Source organism: Notothenia rossii, assembly GCF_949606895.1.
Source record: "Notothenia rossii genome assembly, chromosome: 3".
NCBI lineage: Eukaryota > Metazoa > Chordata > Actinopteri > Perciformes > Nototheniidae > Notothenia > Notothenia rossii.
In genome coordinates this window covers 4,006,516-4,030,590 of record NC_136901.1, presented here as the reverse complement: position 1 = coordinate 4,030,590, position 24,075 = coordinate 4,006,516, and the positions used below count along the sequence as shown (strand labels likewise).

Sequence of the window (24,075 nt, the reverse complement as noted above, 5' to 3'; positions counted from 1 at the left end):
GCACACGCAGAATATTGAATGCTCATTTCCATATATTTTACACATAGCATGATCTGTAACGAGCAGTTGTAAACACACATGGAAGATATTACAGGAAATGTCATTTTTAAGTTTGTTTTTGATGCATGCAGAACATAAAGCTCAATATTTAAGAGAATACACACTGATAATAAGTGATATTCAAGAAGCAGCTGCATATGTTTTCTTCATCACTGTCCACTGATTAGCTGATCAATGCCAGAATATATCAGCGAGCTCACACTCAATTAAAGCGATAATTAGTTATAATTATTCTTAAATGTTTGGTGAGACTCCAGTGATCTATCATTCAAATGAAATGTGACATTGGTGGAGTGTGTGCTGATGAATCAAAAGGCTTGGCAGGGTGGAAAAAGTTCTTAAGTAAAAGTAGAGTAAGTCTTAAAATACTCCATTACAATTTATTTAAGTAGAAGAATTATCAGCAGAATCTACTTCTAGTTTCAAAAGTAAAAGTAATCAGGATGCAGAATAGCTTTTATACTATTATAAAATAACATGAAAAACAAACACAACACAGTCATTCTCCAATTAAGGCTTATGTGGCTCAAAACAATGTGAATGTACTTTGTCATATTGAACAAGTTGGGCAGTAGATATAATGTACTGTATATGCAGCATAACATGGAAATATAAAACTAAGTTTGTCAGATTTGAGCAATATCGTTGTTAATTATATACTTTTCTAGAAGTTGTGTAAACAAAAAGCAAAGAACAACTTCTTCTACTTCACTTTTGTGTCATTTTTTGTTGTTATTTTTACACTTTTTAAGGATTTTAATGAATCTCTTGTGAAAAAATAATCCTGTCGTTTAATTACCAGCTTCCAAAACTAAAGGAGACGACTGTTGTGCTACATCATTGGTCGTCATGGAAATACTGGCTCGTTTGACTCTGAGCATTCCATGTTACCATAGAAACAAACGGACACTGTCCAACTGTTGCTGAGTCAGTGTGAAGCGAAAAGAACACAGAAAAAAGACAAAAAACACAAGGTTAAACAAAACAAAGCGTGTATTCGACCACAGATAAAGTGTTTAGAGTGTGTGTTTTAAAACAAAATGCATTCCACTGTTATTGGTATAGCTTATCTGCAGCATATGTATGTGTGTATGTATACAGTAGATGTGTATGATCAGAGGTATTTGATGCATTTTAGTAGACCATTGTCTCATGTGTATGCATATATTTAGCTTTCCACTTCTAAATGAAAAACATTACTTGTGCATTGAAGAAACGCAATAAAAACATTTTTGATCAGAAAGTGTGTTTCGCTCCACCCTTTTGCACACGGCACCTTTCTGTTGAGCATGGCCCACATAACGGTGTCGAAGGTGCCCTTGGCGATGAGGTAGTGCACGTTAACGGAGGCCGTCTGCCCGATGCGATGCGCTCGATCCTCCGCCTGCTTTATGTGTCCGGGGTTCCAGTAGAGCTCGGCAAAAACCACGTGGCTGGCAGCGGTCAAGGTCAAACCCTGGAGAGGGACGACACACACACACACACACACACACACACACACACACACACACACACACACACACACACACACACACACACACACACACACACACACACACACACACACACACACACACACACACACACACACACACACACACACACACACACACACACACACACACACACACACACACACACACACACACACACAACATTTACCTCATTCAACCACATTGAATGAACCGCTCAAGCCCGCGTATTTTAAATTACTTTTAATAACAGAATATTTCCAGCTAATTGCCGTACGAGAGCGTCAAGCACCTACTTCCTGTGATTGGAATGCGTCACATTCAGTAACCCAGATTAATTAATGTCAAGTTTATCATTAAGAGTAAAGCGTTTATTTCTTAATTCAATTATCATTCATTAAACCAACAACAGTCATCATCGTTACTAATGTGCATCTAAAAGCCTATTTATTGTGGCATTACAGCGGTGCAGCACTAGTTCATTTCTCATTCAAGGTAACAGAGGTTTCATTCAATTAAAAAGCATCGCACCCTCTCTTTACAGAGTGTCCCTGAACCAAGTGTGATTTTTGACTTCTTGAATGGCAGATAGTTTATTTTAAGTTATAACAGCTTCAAATAGATATAACAGTATGATACATCTGTATATTTGTATTATTGGTACACAAAAAAAGTGTTATTTTGTTCTACAATGCATAGAAATAGGAATAGACGATAACCAGAATACAGCCAATTCAAGGGTGGTTATGTAGGGCATGTATACGGAGAGTGTGTGTGTGTGTGTGTGTGTGTGTGTGTGTGTGTGTGTGTGTGTGTGTGTGTGTGTGTGTGTGTGTGTGTGTGTGTGTGTGTGTACCTGGCCGGCTGCCTGGATGCCGAGGATAGCGACTCGTGTCTCCGGGTCGCTCTGGAACTTGTTGACGAGCTGCATTCGTTCTGACGACGGGACGCTGCCATCGATACGGATGTAACCAGCCTTAAAGGAAACAGAACAAATAATAAATTCCTGTTGAAGTTAGTCTAATTGCTACTAAAAACTCATTGTTACGGACTTGTTTCTTTGTCACTTTTTGGGATTTGTTAGATGAGTTTCAAGATAAGAGGGTGGATGCTTGTATTATGTTGTTTTATACAAATTGTAACCCTTTCAAAAGTTACATATTCCCACTTTACATTTCAACATAATACCCTTTTTCAAGGCCACACTAACCAAGCCTCGTCTGTTATTTATCACAGGTGTATTAGCAGAGAAGCGTGCCCCTTCAATAAGTGGAAGAGATAATGCCAGTGTGGTTGTTGGTACATTGTGTTGAGTTAAATGAACACAGAACGAAAGCATTGTCAGCGTCTAAAAAGCAGATTTGTGCTGCGAGCGGTGCATTAACCCGTCTCCTGTACCGGAGATATTTCAATGACAGACGTGTGAATGAAAACACGATCGGACGAGCCGCAGTGAACGAGCTGATCTAATATGTTGTAACACCAAACAAAGAGAGCAGCGGCTGTGGGTTCATCAAACCTGAACGGGAACTTGACACTGGCTGAGCCGCTAATGCACTCTTTTGATTTTGGCTCATCGCTCCTGCAGAGCAGCTCAACGGACGACAGCAGGAGACGGTCTAATAACGGCATGAATATGAAGCAGAACTTTGCGAACAAAAGGTCAAATAAACGGGCTTATTGAGAGAGCAAGACCGTAAAGACAGGGCACTAACACTGTGGTATATATACTAGTTTAAAACAATCACTACTTCATCAAACAAACCCTCTAACATCTCCGACAGCAGGTGACAAATGGAGCCAAGAAGCAGGGATAATATCATTTGATCGCGTGGTCTCGTCGTTCCTTTGGTGAACCCATCTCTGTTAACTAGTGAAATAAATGGGCTTATTGAGAGAGCAAGACCTTAATGACATTGTATCACTATGGTATATTGACTACTTTAAAACATTCACAACTTCATCAAACAAACCTTCTAACATTTCCGACAGCAGGTTGTCTCGTCGTTCCTTTTTGAACCAGTCTCTGTTAATTGGTGAGTGTGAACGCTCCGGAGAGTGAGCGTCTCACGGAGGAATGTGCTATCACACGTCGTACCGCTGCATTACATTCTACGACACCTCCGCGACCCCTGCGCCCCACACACACACACACACACACACACACACACACACACACACACACACACACACACACACACACACACACACACACACACACACACACACACACACACACACACACACACACACACACACACACACACACACACACACACACACACACACACACACACACACACACACACACACACACACACACACACTGTTTCACAGGTTGCTGGCGTCAAGCTCAGAGAAAGCGTGTGCTTGTGATGACTTGTGAAACACGTCTTGGGGGATTAGTTGTTGAAGTGAAGTTTACTTTCTTCGAGGAGCTTTACTTTTTCCTTCAGGATTTCGACACTTTTAAGATGATGATTAAAGGGGCTGCTCATTCTTTTTATTTCCACCTTGTGATTTTAGCATTTAGCAGAAACCTATGTAACACACTAAAGGAAAGGGGAACCCCAAAAACCATAAAAGGGCACTGGAAAAAATGCTGCTCCAAAAACAAGTTAAAGAATAATGAAAACAAGCTGAAATAAGTACAAAAATCTGCCAATAAACAAGTGAAAGTTTGCTTGGTAAGAGTTCTTGAAATAAGATGGGATATTTAGATAAATCCGATCTTGTAATTAGCTAGGAGAACTCATTTTGAACTATATTTGACCAGAATCAGGTAATGTTGTGTTTGTAATGTAAGTGTTTCAGCTGAGATACGAATCAAAATAAGATTGTGTTGACTTAAAGGTAGGTAGGTAAGAATGGAGAGACCAGCTCGAATGCGCTAGAATTTGAAAGTGGACAACCGGAAAAAATCTGCCCCTTCCTTCGGACTTCCTCCCAGAGCCCCGCCTCCAACACACACGAACGCACACATGACCAATGAGGGCACGAGATAAGTTTGTGCACAGATGGAAGGCTGACAGGCAGGTAGGCCATCCAGTTACTTTAGCCGGGCCGGCTCAGATGATTGGTCGTGCTTTTTACGGCGCCACGGCTTCCACAGATGATTTTTTAAAATGTATTTATTGTCAAAGCATGTAATGTATTAATTACGGATGTAACGATATATCGAGGTAAATAAATGTCTCAATACCGTCGTGAGACTTACAAAATCAGTTAGTCAGTCATGTTTCATGTTGTTTATTTTGTATTGTTTTTCACTTCCTGTTTGTTTCTTGTCACGTCTCATTTCAGGTCCCTTGACTCCCTTTCCTCATGTGTTCTCCCGCCCTCATCAGCGTCAGCCCCGCCCCTGATTGTTTTCACCTGTGTCTCGTTGTTGAGTGTTTAAATTCCCCAGTCTCCCAGTGTCAGTTCGTCCTGTCCTGTCCTCATGACAAAACTCTGCTCATCACGTTTGCTCTTTTTTGTTACATGCGTATTCATGCTCCTGAAACTTATTGTAAGTTTGTTCCTCACGTTGTGAATGATTTTTTGTTGTGCTTTTGTAAAGTCTATTTTTGTTCGCCTCGTTAAGAGTGCCCATATCTTTTTGAGGATATCTTTTTTTTGGCAAATAAAGTATATTACTTGTACTTTATCTCTGGCTCCCGGGTCGTGCATTTGAGTCCTTTTCTTCCTTGTGTATCCAACTTCGTAACAATATCTCTCTGTCCCAGCAACATCAGTACCAAGCAGGAGAGTTTTTTCCACAGTAGGGGATATTGCAAACGCCCAAACATCCCAGCTTCTACCTGGAAATGTGGACATGCTCATATTCCTAAAAGATAACCTTGATGATGCTGAGTGAGTGAGTTAGAGTTGAGTTACTTGAAAGTGAAACTTGATTTATTCTATTGCAAGGTCTGATTATTATATTGTTGACACTTTAAAATACTACTGTCCGACTAAAATGCTGTACAAATCAGATTTATTATTTAATAAAGAAAAAAAGATTCAAGTAAAAATAAATTTAAAAAAAGAAAAATTTTACTTTTTATCACGATATTATCGTACCGTGAGTTTTTGGTATCGTTACATCCCTCGTATTAATTGCTATCGGGATGTTAAGAGCATTCCATGGAATATAACATACTGGGCAAGATTTCACATTTTTGTAGTGGGCCGCTTTAATATCTTGTTTAAGAGTTGCTTTATTATTAAATTGTGTTCCAAAATCTAAATGTTCCACCAGTACACTGTTGATTTAGCATATAAGAGGAAGAAACACATTTCATCACTGCTGACATCTAAAGTAAGCTCAGCGCTCAGTACTCTGTCTTTGTTAATCACAGATATGGTGAGGGTTTGACTTTTAAACACAGCGGGACTGTGGATGAAAGAGTATGGGGCCAATTACCTCTGGAAGCAGGAGTGAAATATGAATAAATTCTGCACATTTAGAGCTTCCAGGTTACCGTTAATGGGCGATTCAGGTCTCTGCAGTGGAAAAAACTTGAAAGTCTAAACGGGAAATGACAGAAATTAACATTTGTGCCACAGTGGAATATCAGCAATATAGAAACAGGGCTACCTCTTGTTTCAAAAGGGTTGAATGAGATATATTTGAGTATTTTTTTAAACATTTTGTTGAGACTGTGGGAAAGCAAGGTGACGTTTTTTAAGAACACAGTGTTCTAACATCTCAGGGACCTGAAATTATGGATAAAAGGAGGAAGAACGTGAACGGTTAGGTGATGACTGACAACTGCATGTTTTTTTAGGCTTTTCTTACACATAAAAAATGCACGGAAATGTTGTAACTATGAAATACCTAAAAATACCTTTCGATTAGAGCAGGGGTTCCCAACCTTTTTTCCCAAGAGCCCCCCCCAAATGACTCCTGTTGGAAGTTGCGCTTATCCAGACAAGCCTTGTTTGGACACTTTACGGGCAGAAGAAACATTTCTATTAAAGAAAGAATTATACATTTTTGTCTTTTTACTAACTTGAATTTTTATTAAAATTAATTAATAAATTATTTTTTATATTTGATTGTAATGTAGAGACAAGGCTTTTCGTGACAATCATGTGTTGCCTTACAATTATATGTATATGTATTATATGCGCGCCTCCCAGGTTGGGAACCACTGGATTAGAGTACATCACGTAAAGAGATTTGAATACTTGTAATTACTAAATATAAATATATAGAGAGAGACAGAAAGAGATTGCGATTCATTAGTAAATACATTATTAGACTACTGTAACTGAGCCGATCACATGACACTTTTCTCTGTGCGCGGCAAAACAAGCTCGCCAAAATGGCTTCATAATTCATTATATTTCTGCAATGCTGTTCAGAATAGTTACTTTTATTGCTCTAAATAGTAAATAAATATATAATGCTACACAACAGAGTTTCCGTTAGAAAGCTCTCCCAGATCACCTGTAGCTCCGCCCGCGGTGACTGACCGGTGACACACACTTCAAGTTAGACCTAACACACTTAGCTATTTGATCTACCTCTGGAACAAGCTAAACTAGTTATGTTTATTCTTCACTGTCGGGTCACTCATTACTGGATCAGTGAGCTCCATGAGATACTGACGGGCTGTCAGGAGAGAGAGAGAGAGGGAGAGAGGAGAGAGAGAGAGAGAGAGAGAGAGAAACAATTTTGTTAGTGTAAACTTGAATAATGTACTTCATTTGAATGTAATAATTATGTTAATTGTTGTTTGTGGAAGCGCCAGTGACTGAGCCCCATTAACTGAGTTTTAAATATCACTTTAAATGGAAGATCCCCATAGGCCCCGCCCACTCGATCGGTATCGGCCGATACTGATTCCGGCGATCAGCCACAAAATTGGCGATCGGAGCATCCCTAGTTGTAGTTATAGTATAGAATACCTAAAAAGACCAGGAATAAAAAGACAATTTATTACTTTTAATTAATAAATATATATAAAAGACATTGTGATTAATCGGTAAATAGATTATTAGACTACTCTAGACTTTACATGACTTTACATGTCATTTGTTAGTCGCTTTTATCCAAAGCACTGGGTGAAGTGTGTCACCACGACATGCTGACTGCAGTGGGACTCAAACTTGCCATCCCCTGATTTGAAGTCCAGCACACTATCCACTGAGCCACAGCCTCCCCCACTTTAGGTATAGTCGATTTCTTAAGTTTATAAGGAGGAAACGTGTTAATAGTGTGCATCATCCACACCTAAGAAACATGGATATCCACACTATACATACAGTATCTATATAAACACATCTATTATTAATAAGTGTGTCCCTGTTGATGCATCCGAATGGGAGTTGTGTGTAAAATCGTTACGGGGCTAACACGGGTCGTGTGTTATTGTAAGTATCGTGTGTGTGTGTGATGGCTCTTCATAGATCTGAGAGGGTTGATGGGGACATTGATTTTCAAGGCAGTGAGTGTGATATGAAACAATTTGTGACTAACATGAATACAACTACAGGCTTTTAGAAACAGAAACAGACAACACACATAGACGTTAAGCCGTCCCATAGACACATTAATCTGTACCTTTAATCTAGACGTATGTATTCTGTGTGATATCCATTTTCTATGAAATGTCTATGTGAAGCACTTGTTGTATGAAAAGTATTATTGATGCACATCTGAGTGATACACTTCTTATACTTATTTCCACATCTCTGCACAATGCTTGCTATTTTAAACCTGCACAGCTCACCCTCTTGAAAGTCTGATGTACAGCAAAAATTAGTAATTGGTCCGATATGTCCAACATTTTTAAACGTGTGATAGCTAGCAGGATTACAATGCTACAATACATTTTGACATAAAGATCAAGATATCACAGGTAGACGGACTGCCTGAATATCCTTTTTGGTTTTCAATGAGGCTTCTAAATGCCTACTTGACAATGAACCTGATTTTGATTTCTTCGATACGGATGTAACCGGCCTGGAATTAAACAGAAAAATTAAATGTCTGAGTTTGAAACGTGTAAGGTCAGCAGCACCTGAACAACTCTTGGAGCGGTCTTCCTGTAAAACTGAGTCTAATTGCTACTAAAAAAATAATGGAGATAAGAGGGTGGGCGGTTGTATTATGTTTTGTACGTTTTGTAACCCAAACACCTTTCGATTGCTCAAATGATTCCCTTTTGTTGTATGTTTGCACAGCTCATCCACTTGAAAGTCTGATGTACTGCAAAAATGAGTAATTTGCTGATATTGGTCCAATATGACAATTGGTCTGTAATCAACGTGTAATAAACGTCGGATAGCTAGCACGATTACAATGCTACAATACATTTTTAATAATGCTGTGAAAATTATCGCGTTAACGGCGGTAATTAATTTTTTGAATTAATTGCGTTAAAATATTTAACGCATTTAACGCATGCGCAGAATGGCCCGCTCCATACATCCCACCAGTGGCAGCGCTGGGGTAGCCTACAGCCATACCAAGAAATGGCTTAGCCCCACCTTAGCCCCACCTTAGCCCCACCTTAGCCCCACCATGAGAAATGATGTTAAAGTAAGCAAAATAAAGTCCGCCAACTCGCGCGGAGTAAATCACACAGACAGCAGTTAGTGAGATTGATTTCAGCAGTCACTTGTCTGGAAATACCGAAGACTAGAAACGGTTTTGAAAACTTTTGTCACGTAGTGATCGTCTTCTCAATAGAGCATTAATAATGTCTTCTGGCCAATCAGAATCAAGATAACGACGTGGTGTTGTTGCAGGAAGTCCTAACGGAGAATACTTTTGCTGTAGTACATCTCTATATACATCAATACAACATTACGTGTTGATAGAAATCAACACGTAATGAAATAAGACCCCACGGTTTGATGAGTGATAGGTGTGTGGGCTGTCTTTCATTTTGACACACAGAACAATGTTATAATAAACATACTGTATGTTAAATGGATATATCCGCCTTCTTTCATTTATCTTTCCATTCCCACAACAATATACATAAAGAAATGGCATATTTTGGACATAGTTCCAATGGTGATTAATCATGAATCATGATTAATTAATTTTTAAAGTGTGATTAATCTGATTAAAAATTGTAATCGTTTGACAGCCCTAATCTATTAAATAAAGATTAAGATATTAACATGTAGACGTACTGCCTCAAATTATCCCCAGAAACACTGTCGCTGTGTTTTTTGCTTCAACACGTTTCAGAAGACGCCTGACGTCTCCCACTCGTGTCCAGTGGGTGACAGAACTTATGAAGTTTCTACACATGGAGAAAATAAAGTGTACTTTGGGTGGCTCCACTTGTAAATTGTAGAGGACAAGGGAACCATTTTTAACGTACATGGAAAGTTTGAAACTGTGTACTCTTCCCTAACTGATTCACAATTATTATTATTTAACTGAACACAGATGTTCTATAGTCAAGCATAACTATCTTTTTTATATATATCCTGCTGCTATGGACCATCTGTATATTATCTCTTTTTTTATATATAATAATATAATAATAATAATAGATTTAATTTGTTAGCGCTTTTACAGGTACTCAAAGACGCTTTACAGATAATAGTGAAGAAAAAAGAAAAGAGAGGAAAGGAACAACAAATAAATATATAGTTAAAGTTAAAGTCAAATAATACAAAAACAATCACACATGAAAAGCCAGATTGAAGAGGTGAGTTTTTGTGATTGTTTTGAAGGTGGTGAGGTCGGTGCAGTCTCTGATGGGTTGTGGGAGTGAGTTCCAGAGGGAGGGGGTAGCGACGGAGAAGGCTCTGTCCCACCAGCTCCGGTGATTGGTGCGGGTGGGGATGGATAGGAGGTTGGCTTCTGATGAGCGGAGGCAGCGGGAAGGGGTGTGGTGGTGCAGCAGGTCTGTGAGGTAGGGGGGGGCCTGATTGTTGAGGGCTTTGTGAGTAATCAGGAGGACTTTGAAGTGGATTCTTTGACGGACGGGGAGCCAGTGGAGGTTCTGGAGGATGGGAGTGATGTGGTCTCGGGAGCGGGTGAGGAGGCGGGCAGCAGAGTTCTGGATATGTTGGAGTTTATTAAGGAGGTTGGATGGTATGCCATAGAGCAGTGGTTCACAACCTTTTTCCCCAAGAGCCCCCCCCAAATGACTCCTGTTGGAAGTTGCGCCCCCCCACCCCCACACACACAAGGGGGGGGGGGGGGGGGGGCACAACAGCGGTAATTAAAGTTTAAAAGTCTAAGGAGCACTATTGGAGTGATTTTGATGGTTATTGGACTCAGGATTAATTCATTTAGATTCCAGCTGTATAAAGAAATTAAAGGACGGCGCGGAAGTGGAAACAATTCACAAAGGGATGAAACTGTTTAAAACACATGCTCAAAGTAAGCGTGTTTATGTGGATTCAAAAGTCGTAAATAATCTACAAAATGGAGGAGACCGATCTGATCGGAGCAACTGAGACAAATAATCCAACTGAAATCGGCATGGACAATGATTTGTTATGATATGTTTTAAAAATGCGCCTATCCAGAAAAGCCTGGTTTGGACACTTTACGGGCAGAAGAAACATTTCTATTAAAGAGAGAATTATACATTTCTGTCTTTTTATGCCTTTAATAGCTACTAACTTGAATTTTTATTCAAATTAATTAATCAATTATTTTTTATATTTTAAAGTAGAGACAAGGCTTTTAGTGACAATCATGTATTGCTTTACAATTATACGTAAAAAAAAAAAAAAAGTCTAAATATGATATTTGGCCTCAAATCATCATCTGAGGCCTGGCGCCCCCCCCTAAAAAGGTTTGTAACGCTGTGAGAATGGGTCTGAGGAGAGCATTTCTCCACCATCCCAACTCGTCTATCACCAGCGTTCAGGGAGCTCTATGCAAGTCAATGGGACTCCCTGTTAGTTAGCCAAGGGGTCCTGGTGTGGGAGGGGCTCCAAGGATTGGTCCATTTGTTGTTGATCTGGGTGTTCACACGTCACTGAACCCAGGAAGTAAACAATGGAAAAAGAGAAATGTCCAACGAGGTGTTCTGGGGCAGCATAGACAGGTCTTCTCTGTGTTAGAGTTTTACTCCCTACAGGGTGCACTTTGAGGGTTTGTGACTCTGCAGACCGTTCACATGAATACAAACCTTCATAACAACAAGGGGACGGGTAACAACCAGAGAGCATGACATGGGCCCTTTAAGAAAAATGAAAACAAAGTTTAAAAAAAAAAACAAGACGCTTGAGGTTACCTTGGCTTCGATGGCGGCCTCGGTGCACGCCTGCAGCATGGTGAGGTGGTGGGCGAACACCAGGAACTTCAGCTGCTCCGCCTCCAGCATCATCTTAATGTAGTCCTTCACAGCTCCCGCCTGGACACACACAGAAATAGACACAGATGAAAGGGAGCTACACTGAATCCATCACTCCACCACACACAGAGGAATCGTCTAGATCAGTGAAGAAGTCAATTAATCACCGCGGCATCCTTTCCGTGTGATCGATTCTCTATTGAATGCCAGGGATCCAGACTTTAGACGGAGAGAGAACACAGAGCGACCGGGGCGCATTTGTCAGCTCGCAGATAGTGAGAGCAAATCAATAACCTCGCAACTCGGAAATATGATTAGTGTGAGCTCTTTGTTTTCAGCTTTTTGGACAAAACAGATACAAGAAAACAACCAGATGAATCAGAAGGAAGCAACTAGTTCATGAAAGCAGAGCTGGCTTTGTTTCAAATGTCATCAAAACAGATATATTATGGATCGGTCTGACCGGTTGTTCAACGGCCTTTGGCGACAATTTGTAATAAATGTTCAAAAGCTTAATATTGTTTTATTGAACTAACATGAACAAAAACATGATGTGCATTCGTTAGACAAAAGGATTGACACCAGTATTATAGTCGAATAGGTTGTTGTCGTTGGATTTTGTCAGGCTAGCAGTTGCCCTTTGTTTCCAGCATGTATGCTAAGCTAAGCTAACTAGCTTCTGGCTGTAGTAGCATTTATTTTCTCATCTAACTTTCTGCGAAAAAAAGTGTATGAGCTATTTCCCCCCAAAATGTCAAACAATCAGAAACTTTAACAACCGCTCAAGGACAGCTCAAAAAAAGAGCAGATTTGCAAATGCCGCTAAAAATATATTAGTAAGGCTTGTTAGGGTGTCAAAGTGTTGAGTGCAGTCGAACATAACTAAAAGTTCAGGTCTCAAGCATTTCACTCTCGAGTTATTTGTTCTTTTTCCACTTAAATATTATTTTATTAATGAAGTCAAATGGTGAAAAAAACATCACAGTCACAATCCTGCTTGTTGTTTCTGCAGAAGTCTGTGACCCTGATTGACAGTGTGAAGCTGACAATCTGAAAGAGAAAGCAGCAGAAGTGTGACTGAGTTAACCGTGCCTTGCAGGTTTCTGTATCTGTCCGCATGAGCATGTCATTGAGCATCCCAGTACTCATTTCAGAGCCCCGGGCCAGAAAGCAGCCAAGAATAGAACCAACTAGTGAGAAATGCTGAGTTTTTGCTGGACGTTTTTTTTGGAGACAGGCCTATCTCCTGGGTGTGAATCCCACCCCTGTAATCTGCACAACCTCTTTGCCATCACACCTGCTCTGGCAGGAGAACCTCTGCTTTGCCTCGCTGATAATTAGCCGATGCGCCTGATAATGAATCTTCCGCCAGGCCTGCCGACCCTTTTCTGATCTGGGGGGTCCTCATTACTGACGGCTTGGCTTCGCAGGCTTCCTTCCGCTGAGTTTAATTAGTGCACAAACTTCTCGGCTGTCTGAAGCGGCCTGTTAGCTCGCTTTAAAGTCCAGCATCAGAGCTGTCCTCTCTGGGTAATTGGGAGCAGATGCTTGGCGGGTAAATAAAAATACCCCAAAGGCGTTTGGCAGGTCCGTCGCCAGGCGGACTGGCAAAGCAGGAAGAGGCCGCGATGCTCGTCAGAGTGACATAGATTTGTGAATCCATCACACCATTGCACCCCTCCTGGTGATCTAAAAAAAGAACGTTTTTTTTTATCTTGAAGTAGAAAGTGTGTCTGACTCTTAAAACCAATAGGAGAGGAAATGAGACCGGGTATCGGCTTTGAGGTGGGTTGAGTGGGCGTGGGGGGGGCTTTGTAATGAAAGGAGGTCCAGTGTTAGGCTAAACTGAGCAGAAATCCAATCAGCAAACAACGCGGAGCGCAGGAAAGATCCAGGCTTGGAGGCAGGCTGAGCGAGCAGCGTGTCGATGATTGCATTCGGTGGTTATCTCCGGTCTTCGTTAACCTCGGGGCTCGCTCCTCATGGCTCAGGGCGTCGGGCTAATTGAGAGGAACACCAGCTCTTGAGCAAAACAGACGATTGGTGAGGGATACTATATTTGGGGGAAATGTTTACTCGACTACAAACATAAGAGATTGAGGAACTGCCAGGTTTCAGAGCATCAAGATTAGAGTGAAATCTGGAGACTGATGAGGACTTCCCACTGAGAAACAGGAAATGTAAATGTTACATTCTCCACACCTCTGACCCCCAACCCTTCCTCACACTGTGTTTGCATCAAACCACCTTCCCATTCTCTCATTAAAACAGAAAAAAAGACGTCACTTCAACCTGAGAGCCGACTGGGTTTCCACAGCAACAGCATCACAGAGATTCTATTTTAGTTGCGGTGTGTAACTTTGAGATAAGGTGAAATCACGCCGAGCTGGACGCAACTAAATAATACCTTGGTTATCACTCCCTACTTTGTCTAAGTGCTTTTCACTGGGCGACCATTAGGCTCTGTTACCATGGCGATGCATCCCCCAATTGAGGTCTCACAGAGCGGTCGGCTCAAGCGGCTGTGAACATGATGCTGTACCGTCAACTCACTATTTACAGAAACATTCAAATATAAATAAAAAGTGCATTTTCTTTCATTTTTTATGCTTTTCAAACTGTTCTGGGTGTTGAGTGTAGTTTGATGTTGTAACTGTTGGCTCATAGAGGTTAAAATCCTCCCAAAGCATGTTTCCATCAATAAAAAAGTATGCAGATATTGGTGTAATGATGTGAATGCATCTGTTTTCTCACTGTTCATATGGATATGTACATCTACAAAGGGGTAGCTTTACATCAAATGTATTTAACAAACTATTTTCTGAAGGTAATTCCTCATTTTTGGCTTCATTTTGCAGCACGATTAAGTCAGTACCAAGTCTTTAAGTCTCAAGCAAGTCCAAAGATATTGTGCAAACCAAAACTGTTTTCCCTGAGATGCTGGAGAGTCGACGGGGGGGGGGGGCTAGTGGAGTACTTCGTTGTCACAGAGTGTGAACGTTGTGATCAGCTGTTTTAGTGCAGTTCTCCAGTGAAGGGGGGGGGGGGGGGAGTCTCCCTCCGCAGCCGGTTGGCGTAGTTTTGGCACAATCCCGTTGTACAGACCGACGTTAACAGCAACCCTGTCTGTGCACACGGAGACCGACTGTCGTCCGGTGATCTGACCGCCTTCTGGAAAAGCTTCACAAGTACGTCGCTACGCAAATGCGCTTTGTGACACAAGTGACGGTACGCATTTCAGATTGTTTTTTTGTTCTTTGTTGGGGACTATTTTCAGTTGCGGATTAATACACACATGTTCACACCTGACGTTTTTTAACGGCCTATCTACTCTAACTACTTTTTTGATTTCGTAATATGTCTAGCACGCACATATTTAGGAGGACGTGCGTCTCATTTTATACCATTGGTTCCACTTCTCATGTGATATCTTAACATATAGAGCACCCTAGGTAGTATTCAGAGAAATACAGCCTATCTTTGAAGCCAATCAAGGTGTATGTACTGCTGGGTTAAAGTGAGATAGACTCCAGAAGCACCTGCTCTCCCATTACCTTGGCAATCGCAGTTTGCTTGTACATCCGTGTGACCAGGCTCATGACATGCGTGAAGGGGTTGCTGTCCGTGCCGATGACCCCCGACCCCAGTCCCTTCATCAATCGCTCCCACTCTGCGAAGCTGGCTGAGGCCTCCTGCAAAAGAGAGACAAGACAGTGTCCTTTATTTATCTCTCTCTCTCGGATGTTTTTTGAGATATAAAGGGCAAAACAATTAATGGAGCTGCTGGGTGTCCTACTTTCCCTGGAAGAGAAAGAGAGAGAAAAGAGAGATGGAGAATTCCCCAGGATGCCACCCCCCTCTCAGACTGGGCTGCTGTGTTAGGTGGGTCATGAGCATCGCCCAATTATAGCCGCCTTGTGACAAGCCGGGGTCGAAGATGGAGAAGCAGCCTGGCCGGTACAATAAATCAAAGACGCCTGGCGTGCTCTCAAGGTGATTGGCGAGAAGTATTTAAGGCGGGAGAGGAGAAACGAGAGGATGGCAGAGGGAGAGGCGGTGAAAAGCAGCATATGTTTCCTCGTGTTCGTGAAGGAGACACGCAGAGAGGCTGTGTATTCGTTGATATTTATCATACAGACATGTTAAAGTTAGTGGCAATCTTTCGGAACATTTAGTACGCACATTGTGACAAGAAAAGCAGCGTACTGTTTCGGATGATTGCAAAGCTTGGGTTTAATTCAATAGTCATGCAAAAGCTTGGGTGCCTATAATCTCGAGTGCTCCACAAGAACCCCCTTGACTTTTTCAGGATGACATCATTTTATTAAGGAAAACTTTTTCATTGTGTGCCTTTTCTTCAAAACTCCCAATTGCATCTGTCTAGATCCAGGCTGCAACACCAGAACATGTGTAAAAATTCAACAGGAATGAACACTTTCTTTGCGCGCTGCATATCAAACGATGCAAAACTGTGAACCATATGGCGAGCTGAAGGAAGAGGTGGCCTGCGCGTGATTAAGCACACACACACACACACACACACACACACACACACACACACACACACACACACACAGAGATACACACACTGATGAGTGAGCAGAGGGGGAGGGAAAAGAGTGAGAATTGGAGAGAAGCCTTATTAATGCGAGCACACACACATATGAAAGATTAAGAGGATTTCACAACGGTATTTTCGACACTGTGCGCTCCCGACTTGTACAATGGAAAGCTTTCTGGTGAAACATGAAAGCTTCACACTATTTAGTGAGATAATTAGCATTTCTGTGGATTCAAACGTTGTCAAAGTCAAGGACGGTTGAGTGAATAAATAGTATCATATTGCAGGAGAGACTCCTTTATGTTTTCCCTCAGATGTCTCACTCAGCAGCACCTGCACAAACACAACTCAGGCTGTCTCTCAATGTTTATTTCTAATTAAAAATGTTACATTCAAGCTTTATAATCTTCCGGGGGGGAAAAACAAAACCCCGAGTGGCTAAACACTCCCGCCCTTGATGATATTCGCTAGACTAACACCGACAAAAGGCCAGGGCTGAAAACGTAAAGGGCAGGAGCGGCATAAAAAGTCTCTGCAGTGGAAGATAAAAGCCATCATTAGGGAGTAAAATGAGACGGCAGGAGCCGGGCTGAGCTGGTGAGTGGTCCTGGTGCACACTGTGTACCGTCAGTTAGCAAAAATGTGCTTTAAAGGAGAGTTTGTTTAGAGGGAAATAATGTCCACCTAGGCTTTTATGTTTTATATTGTTCATATTTCCGTGAATGTGGGAAGCACAATGGCTGCGGATTTGGGTGACTGGCCACTTCACATCTCCCTTTAACCAGTGCATTTAGATGGGAGGGTGAAACTGAGGGTCTATTCTTCTCACTGGACAAATACCTGGTCATGCACATTCATCTCATGAACAGAAACGAGGCCGAACAGCTATAGCCGGTCGTTCGTTTTTGTATTTTTACCCCCAAAAAAAAGGTCCTTTATCTCACAGCTGCAGTTTTAACCAACTAGCAAAACATGACATGAACTTTTCCAACTGTTCAACACGCGAGTCTGATGTAGAAACAATGACTATAGTTAGCCTCTAATTAAAGCTTCCTTTAAAAGTTGAGGATTTTGGTTGTGAAAACCCCCTGCATCATCACCTCCCGAGCAAACTTCCTCATTGTTGTGTCACCGCTGAAAAGGTGGCTCCGTGCCTAATTAGCGCCGAAAGAGCTATGATACAGAGCAAAACATAACAAAGTGCTTCTGGATGTGTATTGTTCTCTGTGCTGCTTCGCTCCCAGCGGGAAAGCAAACCACTCGTAGCTCTGACTCCGGTGACCCGGCGCACCGAAAGGCCGAGTCGAAGCCACATTAGCATTCACGTGCGCACATGCATTCAACGTGGCGTGGGAGGCAGAAACCGCAACTTCGGGGGGCTAAAAGAGAAACACCTACACAGGAAACATTTACTCTACAAATAGCCTGGTATCCTCTTCATGGTGGAGAGAAACCACAAACACAGGCACGTATCTCTGCATAGGCGTAAGGGAAGAACCAGTATATATATCCAGGGCCGTCCCTGGCCAACATGAGGCCCTCTGTTTCGCGAGCGTCGACGTGGGTGCTACAGTGGTGGTTCTAGACCAATTTGACTGGGGGGGCCAGTTATTTTCTGAGGGGGGCACAATAAATGCAGGACGAAAAAGAGAACTAGACAGTATGAAGTAATTGCGCATAAGAAAACAATGTATTTGTTTCAGTACACTTATTTATTTCAGATATATCTTATAGTTATTACTGTTAGCTTCAGCTTAAGTTACATATCGTATTTATATAAAAATAAAGGCAATGAACAGTTACATCTCTACTTTACATCTACAATTACACGGATACAATAGTTTAACTCACCTTCAATTATCGTGGTAGTCTCTCGAAACGTTGTAAACACCGCTCTAATGAGTCCTGAGTGCACCGCTCTAATGGGTCCGACTAGAATGACGAATAACGTTAGTTCCGCCTATTCAGTCATTCAATAAATCGTGTAGTAAATCTTACATTACACTTTTCATTTTTGGGGGGCCACAGGGGGCCAGAGGTCAGTGTTAGGGGGCACTGGCCCCCCCTGGCCCCCCCTAGAACCGCCCATGGGTGAAACCGTGCCACGCCACAGTAATTGCGCCGCAGAAGCGAGCCGCATTTTAGGCTCAGTTGAGGAACCCTCAATCGGCCTGTAGGGAGGGACGGCCCTGTATATATCAATATTCCAATTACTTGTATATAGATTATTCTGCACCATTTATATTCTATTCTATTAATTATCATAACTACACTGTAGCTATGTACAAATGACAATAAAAGCCTTGAACCTTGAGTAGGTATTTTCCACAACTTTGGAATTAAAATAGTTTTCCCCGTAACTACTCTGATGTGATCCGACTAAATTACCGACAAGGAATGATGTCATAAATGCTGGTTATGTTGAAAGTCCAAAGTGAAATACATAACTTTTTTTTTACCTAAGCAGCAAAAACGGTAACAGAAATGCGTTGACATGAAGCTGTGTGCGCAAAAAAGCAAAGTGGTCCATGACTTAAATGGGAAGCAGTCAGAGGGGGAGGTGACAGTCATGGAAATGGACGAGAAATTATTATACAGTATGTTACACCGTCAGCTGTTATGACGGATCTCCTGATGGAAACTGGCATCACGTCCCTGAGGCCTGTAGCTGCTGGAGAATTATCCCCAACAGCAGAAATGAATAAGCTGCCATGCTGAAATACGCCAATTAAATCAGAAAATGTAGAAAAAATTTCAAACCTAGTAAATTGGCAAATCATTATGACAGTTATCGGGAGTAAAAAAGTACATTTACTCAAGTACAATTAATATTGAGGTACTGTACTTTCGTGTTTCCAGTTCATACTACTTACTTCTGCACTTCTTGGAGCATTATATTACATTACATTACATTACATTGCATTTAGCTGACGCTTTTATCCAAAGCGACTTACAATAAGTGCATTCGACCAGGAAGATACAACCTTTAAGAAAACAGAATCATATAAGTACATCAGGTTTCATAGAGCCAAACATTTCAAGTGCTACTCAACTGGCATTTAGAAAGCCAGCCCTTTATTAGTATATAAGTGCTTTGTTAGTAATTCTATCGCTCGAAGTGGAGTCTAAAGAGATGAGTTTTCAGTTTGCGTCGGAAGATGTGTAAGCTATCTGCTGTCCTGATTTCAATGGGGAGCTCATTCCACCATTTTGGAGCCAGGATAGCAAACCCACGTGTTTTTGCTGACGGGAACTTGGGTCCCCCTCGCAGTGCGGGTGCAGCGAGCTGTTTGGCTGATGCAGAGCGGAGTGCACGTGCTGGGGTGTACGGTTTAACCATGTCCTGGATGTAGGAAGGGCCAGATCCATTCGCAGCATGGTACGCAAGTACCAGTGTCTTGAAGTGGATTCTAGCAGTTACTGGAAGCCAGTGAAGGGAGCGGAGGAGCGGTGTGGTGTGGGAGAATTTGGGAAGGTTGAAGACCAGACGAGCCGCTGCATTCTGGATGAGCTGCAGAGGTCGGATGGCACATGCAGGTAGACCAGCCAGGAGGGAGTTGCAGTAGTCTAGGCGTGAGATGACGAGAGCCTGGACCAGAATCTGCGCTGATGTCTGGGTCAGCTGGGGACGTATCCTCCTGATGTTGTAAAGCGTGTATCTGCAGCAGCGGGTTGTAGCAGCGATGTTTGCAGTGAAGGACAGTTTGTTATCTAGGACCACACCCAGATTCCTTGCAGTCTGAGTCGGGGAAACAACAGAGGTGCCGATGTTGATTGTTAGGTCAAGAGTGGGACAATCTTTTCCCGGAAGGAAGAGCAGTTCAGTCTTGTCAAGGTTGAGCTTGAGGTGATGAGCAGACATCCACCGAGAGATGTCTGCTAGGCAAGCAGAGATGCGTGCGACGACCTGGGTCTCTGAGCGGGGAAAGGACAGAATTAGTTGGGTGTCGTCAGCGTAGCAGTGGTATGAAAAACCATGCGGGCTAATGACAGACCCGAGCGAGTTTGTGTACAGGGAGAAGAGGAGGGGACCAAGAACCGAGCCCTGAGGGACCCCTGTAGTTAATTGACAAGGGTCGGACTCGGACCCTCTCCAAGTAACCCTGTAGGTGCGGTCGTTGAGGTATGAGGTGAGGAGGGAAAGTGCAGTGCCTGAAACTCCAAGTTCTTGGACAGTGCGAAGGAGGATCCGATGGTTCACCGTGTCGAATGCAGCAGACAGGTCCAGAAGGATGATGACAGAGGAGAGGGAGGCTGCTTTAGCAGTGTGCAGTTTGTCAGAGACAGCAAGGAGAGCAGTTTCTGTTGAGTGACCTGCCTTGAAACCAGACTGGTGCGGATCCAGAAGGTTGTTCTGATGGAGATAAGAGGAGAGTTGTTTAAAGACAGCGCGTTCAAGTGTTTTAGACAGGAACGGGAGGAGAGAGACGGGTCTGTAGTTAATAACATCAGACGGGTTGAGAGTGGGTTTCTTTAGGAGAGGGTTTACTCTTGCCTCCTTGAGACTGTTTGGAAAGTGACCAGAAGTTAGAGAAGTGTTGATGAAATGGGTGAGAAATTATATGACATGTATTTGATAACTAGAGTTACTAATGACTCTGCAGGTAATTGAATTAACAGATGTATGTGTTTGGATGTATTTATTTAAGTTAAGCTCAAATTTTCAAGCTACCCTTAGTATGAAGTCATACAATATGAGCTAGCTGCGATATTAGTGCTTAACAAATGAATGCATCGGTAATTATAATCCTAAATTATACATATAACACAATAATACATTATTCTGATTGTATTTCTACAGGAGGATGTTCTTCACTTTAATTTGATATTGTATCTGAAATCTGTAGCTTAGCACCAAGGTTATCCATATATCAATTTGTATTCATTATTCCGCAAACAGGACCTACGATTTTTCGTTAAATGTGTCCCCACTTATTTTAGTTTTTTGCAAGTAGTTGATGTCATTCCGGGTTTAGCTAAACGTTAAAGCAGCAACATTTGAACCGTGATGAGTAGGAGACTAAATCATCTCAACTTCATCTTCAATCACTCCCTGTGTGGTGAGAAACAAACCTGGAGATGGCAGAATTTAATTTTGCCTAACAGCGTGAATCTGTGGCGTCTCCATTAATCGAGATGTTTTAAAGTAATGCTTTTGGATTTGTGCTGAGCATGTAATAACAATTTAGGAGCTGAAGCAATTCATCTTTTAGTCAATCAACAGGAAATTATTTGGGACCTATTTTGTTAATTAACCGTTTCAGCTCAGACATTTGATAATGCCACCTTGGGCTCTGGGAAATTACCACGGGCATCTTATTATTATCTGACATTCAACACACACAATTATGTATCAATTGATTATTAGACTGTAAAGCCACTGTTAGCAGCAACCGAGCAAAATGAGGAAGCATGCATCAGTAGTGTTTTAAAAGCACCGTGAATTGAATGTCTGACTAAAGACCACATGCTGTCTTTTATGCCTGACCTTTGCAGCGTCCTTAGGCAGGTCGAAGGGGATTCGCTGGCGGATTTTGGGGGGCAGCTGAGTGAGAACTTCGGCCTTTAGACGACGGATCATGATTTCACTCAGGCGCTGGTGAAGCTCCGAAAGGTTGGACGATCCGCGAGCGTCCCACTGCCGGCGAGCCCCGAAGTACCTGAGAGAAAGCGAGGAGAAGCTATGGCTGCTGATGCATTTGATTTTCAAACAGAGAAAATATCACTCTTCACCGGCTTGAGCTTGAATCTCAGGATCCATGTGTCTGTGATCCTCTCCAGAATGGAAGTAGTCATCACATACAGAGCATCAACTAGTTCCTGAACAGTGTCCTTCACATGCTGATATCCAAGAGAGGGAGTTACACAGTCACAAGATGGAGGGATAGAAAGCAGTATTCAATGTTTACTTCAGATTAGCTCCACGTCAGAAATGAGCATGCTTGTCATATGTCTCTCTCCATAGAGGCTGAATCATCATGTTAATCACATAGCTATCATATGCCTCAAACAGTCCTGATGCTCTTCTAGGTAATCACACATCCTGTCATGTTCACAGCTGCAGTTGGGATACCTTTGTTATCATGTTACTCTCATGTTGGAAGAGGACACTCAGTATTTTCCCAAAACACACAGAGAGAAGCAAACATGCTTATTTACGGCTATGCCCAGAATAAATAGTTAAACACATTTAAACATTGCCACCTGGGAGGCGCCCGGCACTACAGCAGACTCCCATCATTTGCAGCCGAGCAGTCGGGGGATCACTTTTTAGCTTTAGGGCAGTTAGCAGAGCAGGAAAGTATTTTGTCTAATGGCCACAGCAGCAGGTTTTATCCCAAAACTCCCCGGCAACTTTCGCAATTTATCTGCCAAACTGATTTTTAGAATAGAACTGGCCCTCCACACAAAGGCTGGTGTTCTGCCATATTGGCTGGAAGTGTGCACCAACTTAACAAGCCACTGCCAAAATGAGCTTCTTCACACTTCGGTATTTAAACTTGTAGTTGCCGAGGGAGGGAAACTGATTAACTCCTTCTTAAATTGTGTTCTCTATTAGGATTTAAACCAGCAACTTCCAAGCTGTAAGGCTGCTTTTCTCTCATGTCCCACTGACACTTCTCTATTATGAAAGGAATAGGAAGACTCTGCTGATATGACAATGCCTTGTGCCCTACTGTGGGTTGAATCGTTTGTGTGTGGCTCAGAATGGCATTCCCCAGCCACAATAAGTGCAATTATATACAAAGTGTTATCATTAATGGCGGCGGGCCCATCCCCGATCGAGCTGCCCACTTTGATGGACAGCCAAAACAATGCATTTGATGTGTTTGTTCACACATGTAACTGATCATCGCTGGCAACTGGCAGCCATTTGGCATTTAACGCTTGGATTCAGTTGTGATCTGGCTCTGACAACAAAACCCTCAACTCAGCAGCTCCATCGCTCCAGACTCAGGTACAGCCCACTTCATCCCAGCAGACACTTGAAAAGAGTGGGAGAGGTCTATTGAAACTCTGCTAATTCCACTTAACTAAGAATTAAGAGTGTATAAATAAGAACAGACCAAAATAAGGTTTTACACTTAAGAGGATTATTTGCCGTTTTAGGAAATATGCTCACTTTCTCTGTGAGAGGTATCTGCTCAGCTCCACCTGCATTACCACAACTTGTACATGTTACACTTCATTAATGAGCTTAAGCAATGTTGGTTGTGTTTGTTTGAATACACTGTTGACAGAGAGATAGCCTTTTCCCGCTGTCATTATGCTATGCTGTGTGCGTGTGCGTGTGCATGTGTGTGTGTGTGTGTGTGTGTGTGTGTGTCACCTGTAATGGCCGTTGCAGAATTTCTTGGCAAAGTCGGTCCACGTTCCAAACCTCTTTGGGTAGAGGGTATCAATCTGCATAAAAAGCTGTGAAATAAAGGGACAGGAAAATTACTATTATATAACAGCCCCTCTGTACCGAAGCACACATTACAGGGCGTGTGTGTGTGTGTGTGTGTGTGTGTGTGTGTGTGTGTGTGTGTGTGTGTGTGTGTGTGTCTAACATGGTCTGAAAAGGAGTGAGATACAGTCAGGATAAACCGGAGAATGTGTGCAATAAATACTATAATATTACACACCAGGCACACTTAAAATAATATTTAATAATATTGCAGTCTCGTTTTTATTATATATATTTCTCATAATGCTATGTACTTCCTTTCGT

At 42.1% G+C, this 24,075-nt stretch overlaps 1 protein-coding gene across 3 annotated transcripts in view; it reads right to left on the bottom strand.

Annotated features, from left to right (window-relative positions):
• zranb3 (zinc finger, RAN-binding domain containing 3) overlaps positions 1-24,075 on the bottom strand; it is an 89,883-nt gene that overhangs the window by 41,272 nt on the left and 24,536 nt on the right. For all 3 annotated transcript variants that reach the window (XM_079667602.1, XM_079667601.1, XM_079667603.1), the window contains 6 exons: positions 23,692-23,777; positions 21,850-22,021; positions 15,355-15,492; positions 11,741-11,860; positions 2,389-2,508; positions 1,337-1,516 (listed from right to left, as the gene is read on the bottom strand). In XM_079667602.1, the coding sequence (XP_079523728.1) occupies positions 1,337-1,516; positions 2,389-2,508; positions 11,741-11,860; positions 15,355-15,492; positions 21,850-22,021; positions 23,692-23,777 (816 nt within the window). The remainder of the gene's footprint in view (positions 1-1,336; positions 1,517-2,388; positions 2,509-11,740; positions 11,861-15,354; positions 15,493-21,849; positions 22,022-23,691; positions 23,778-24,075) is intronic.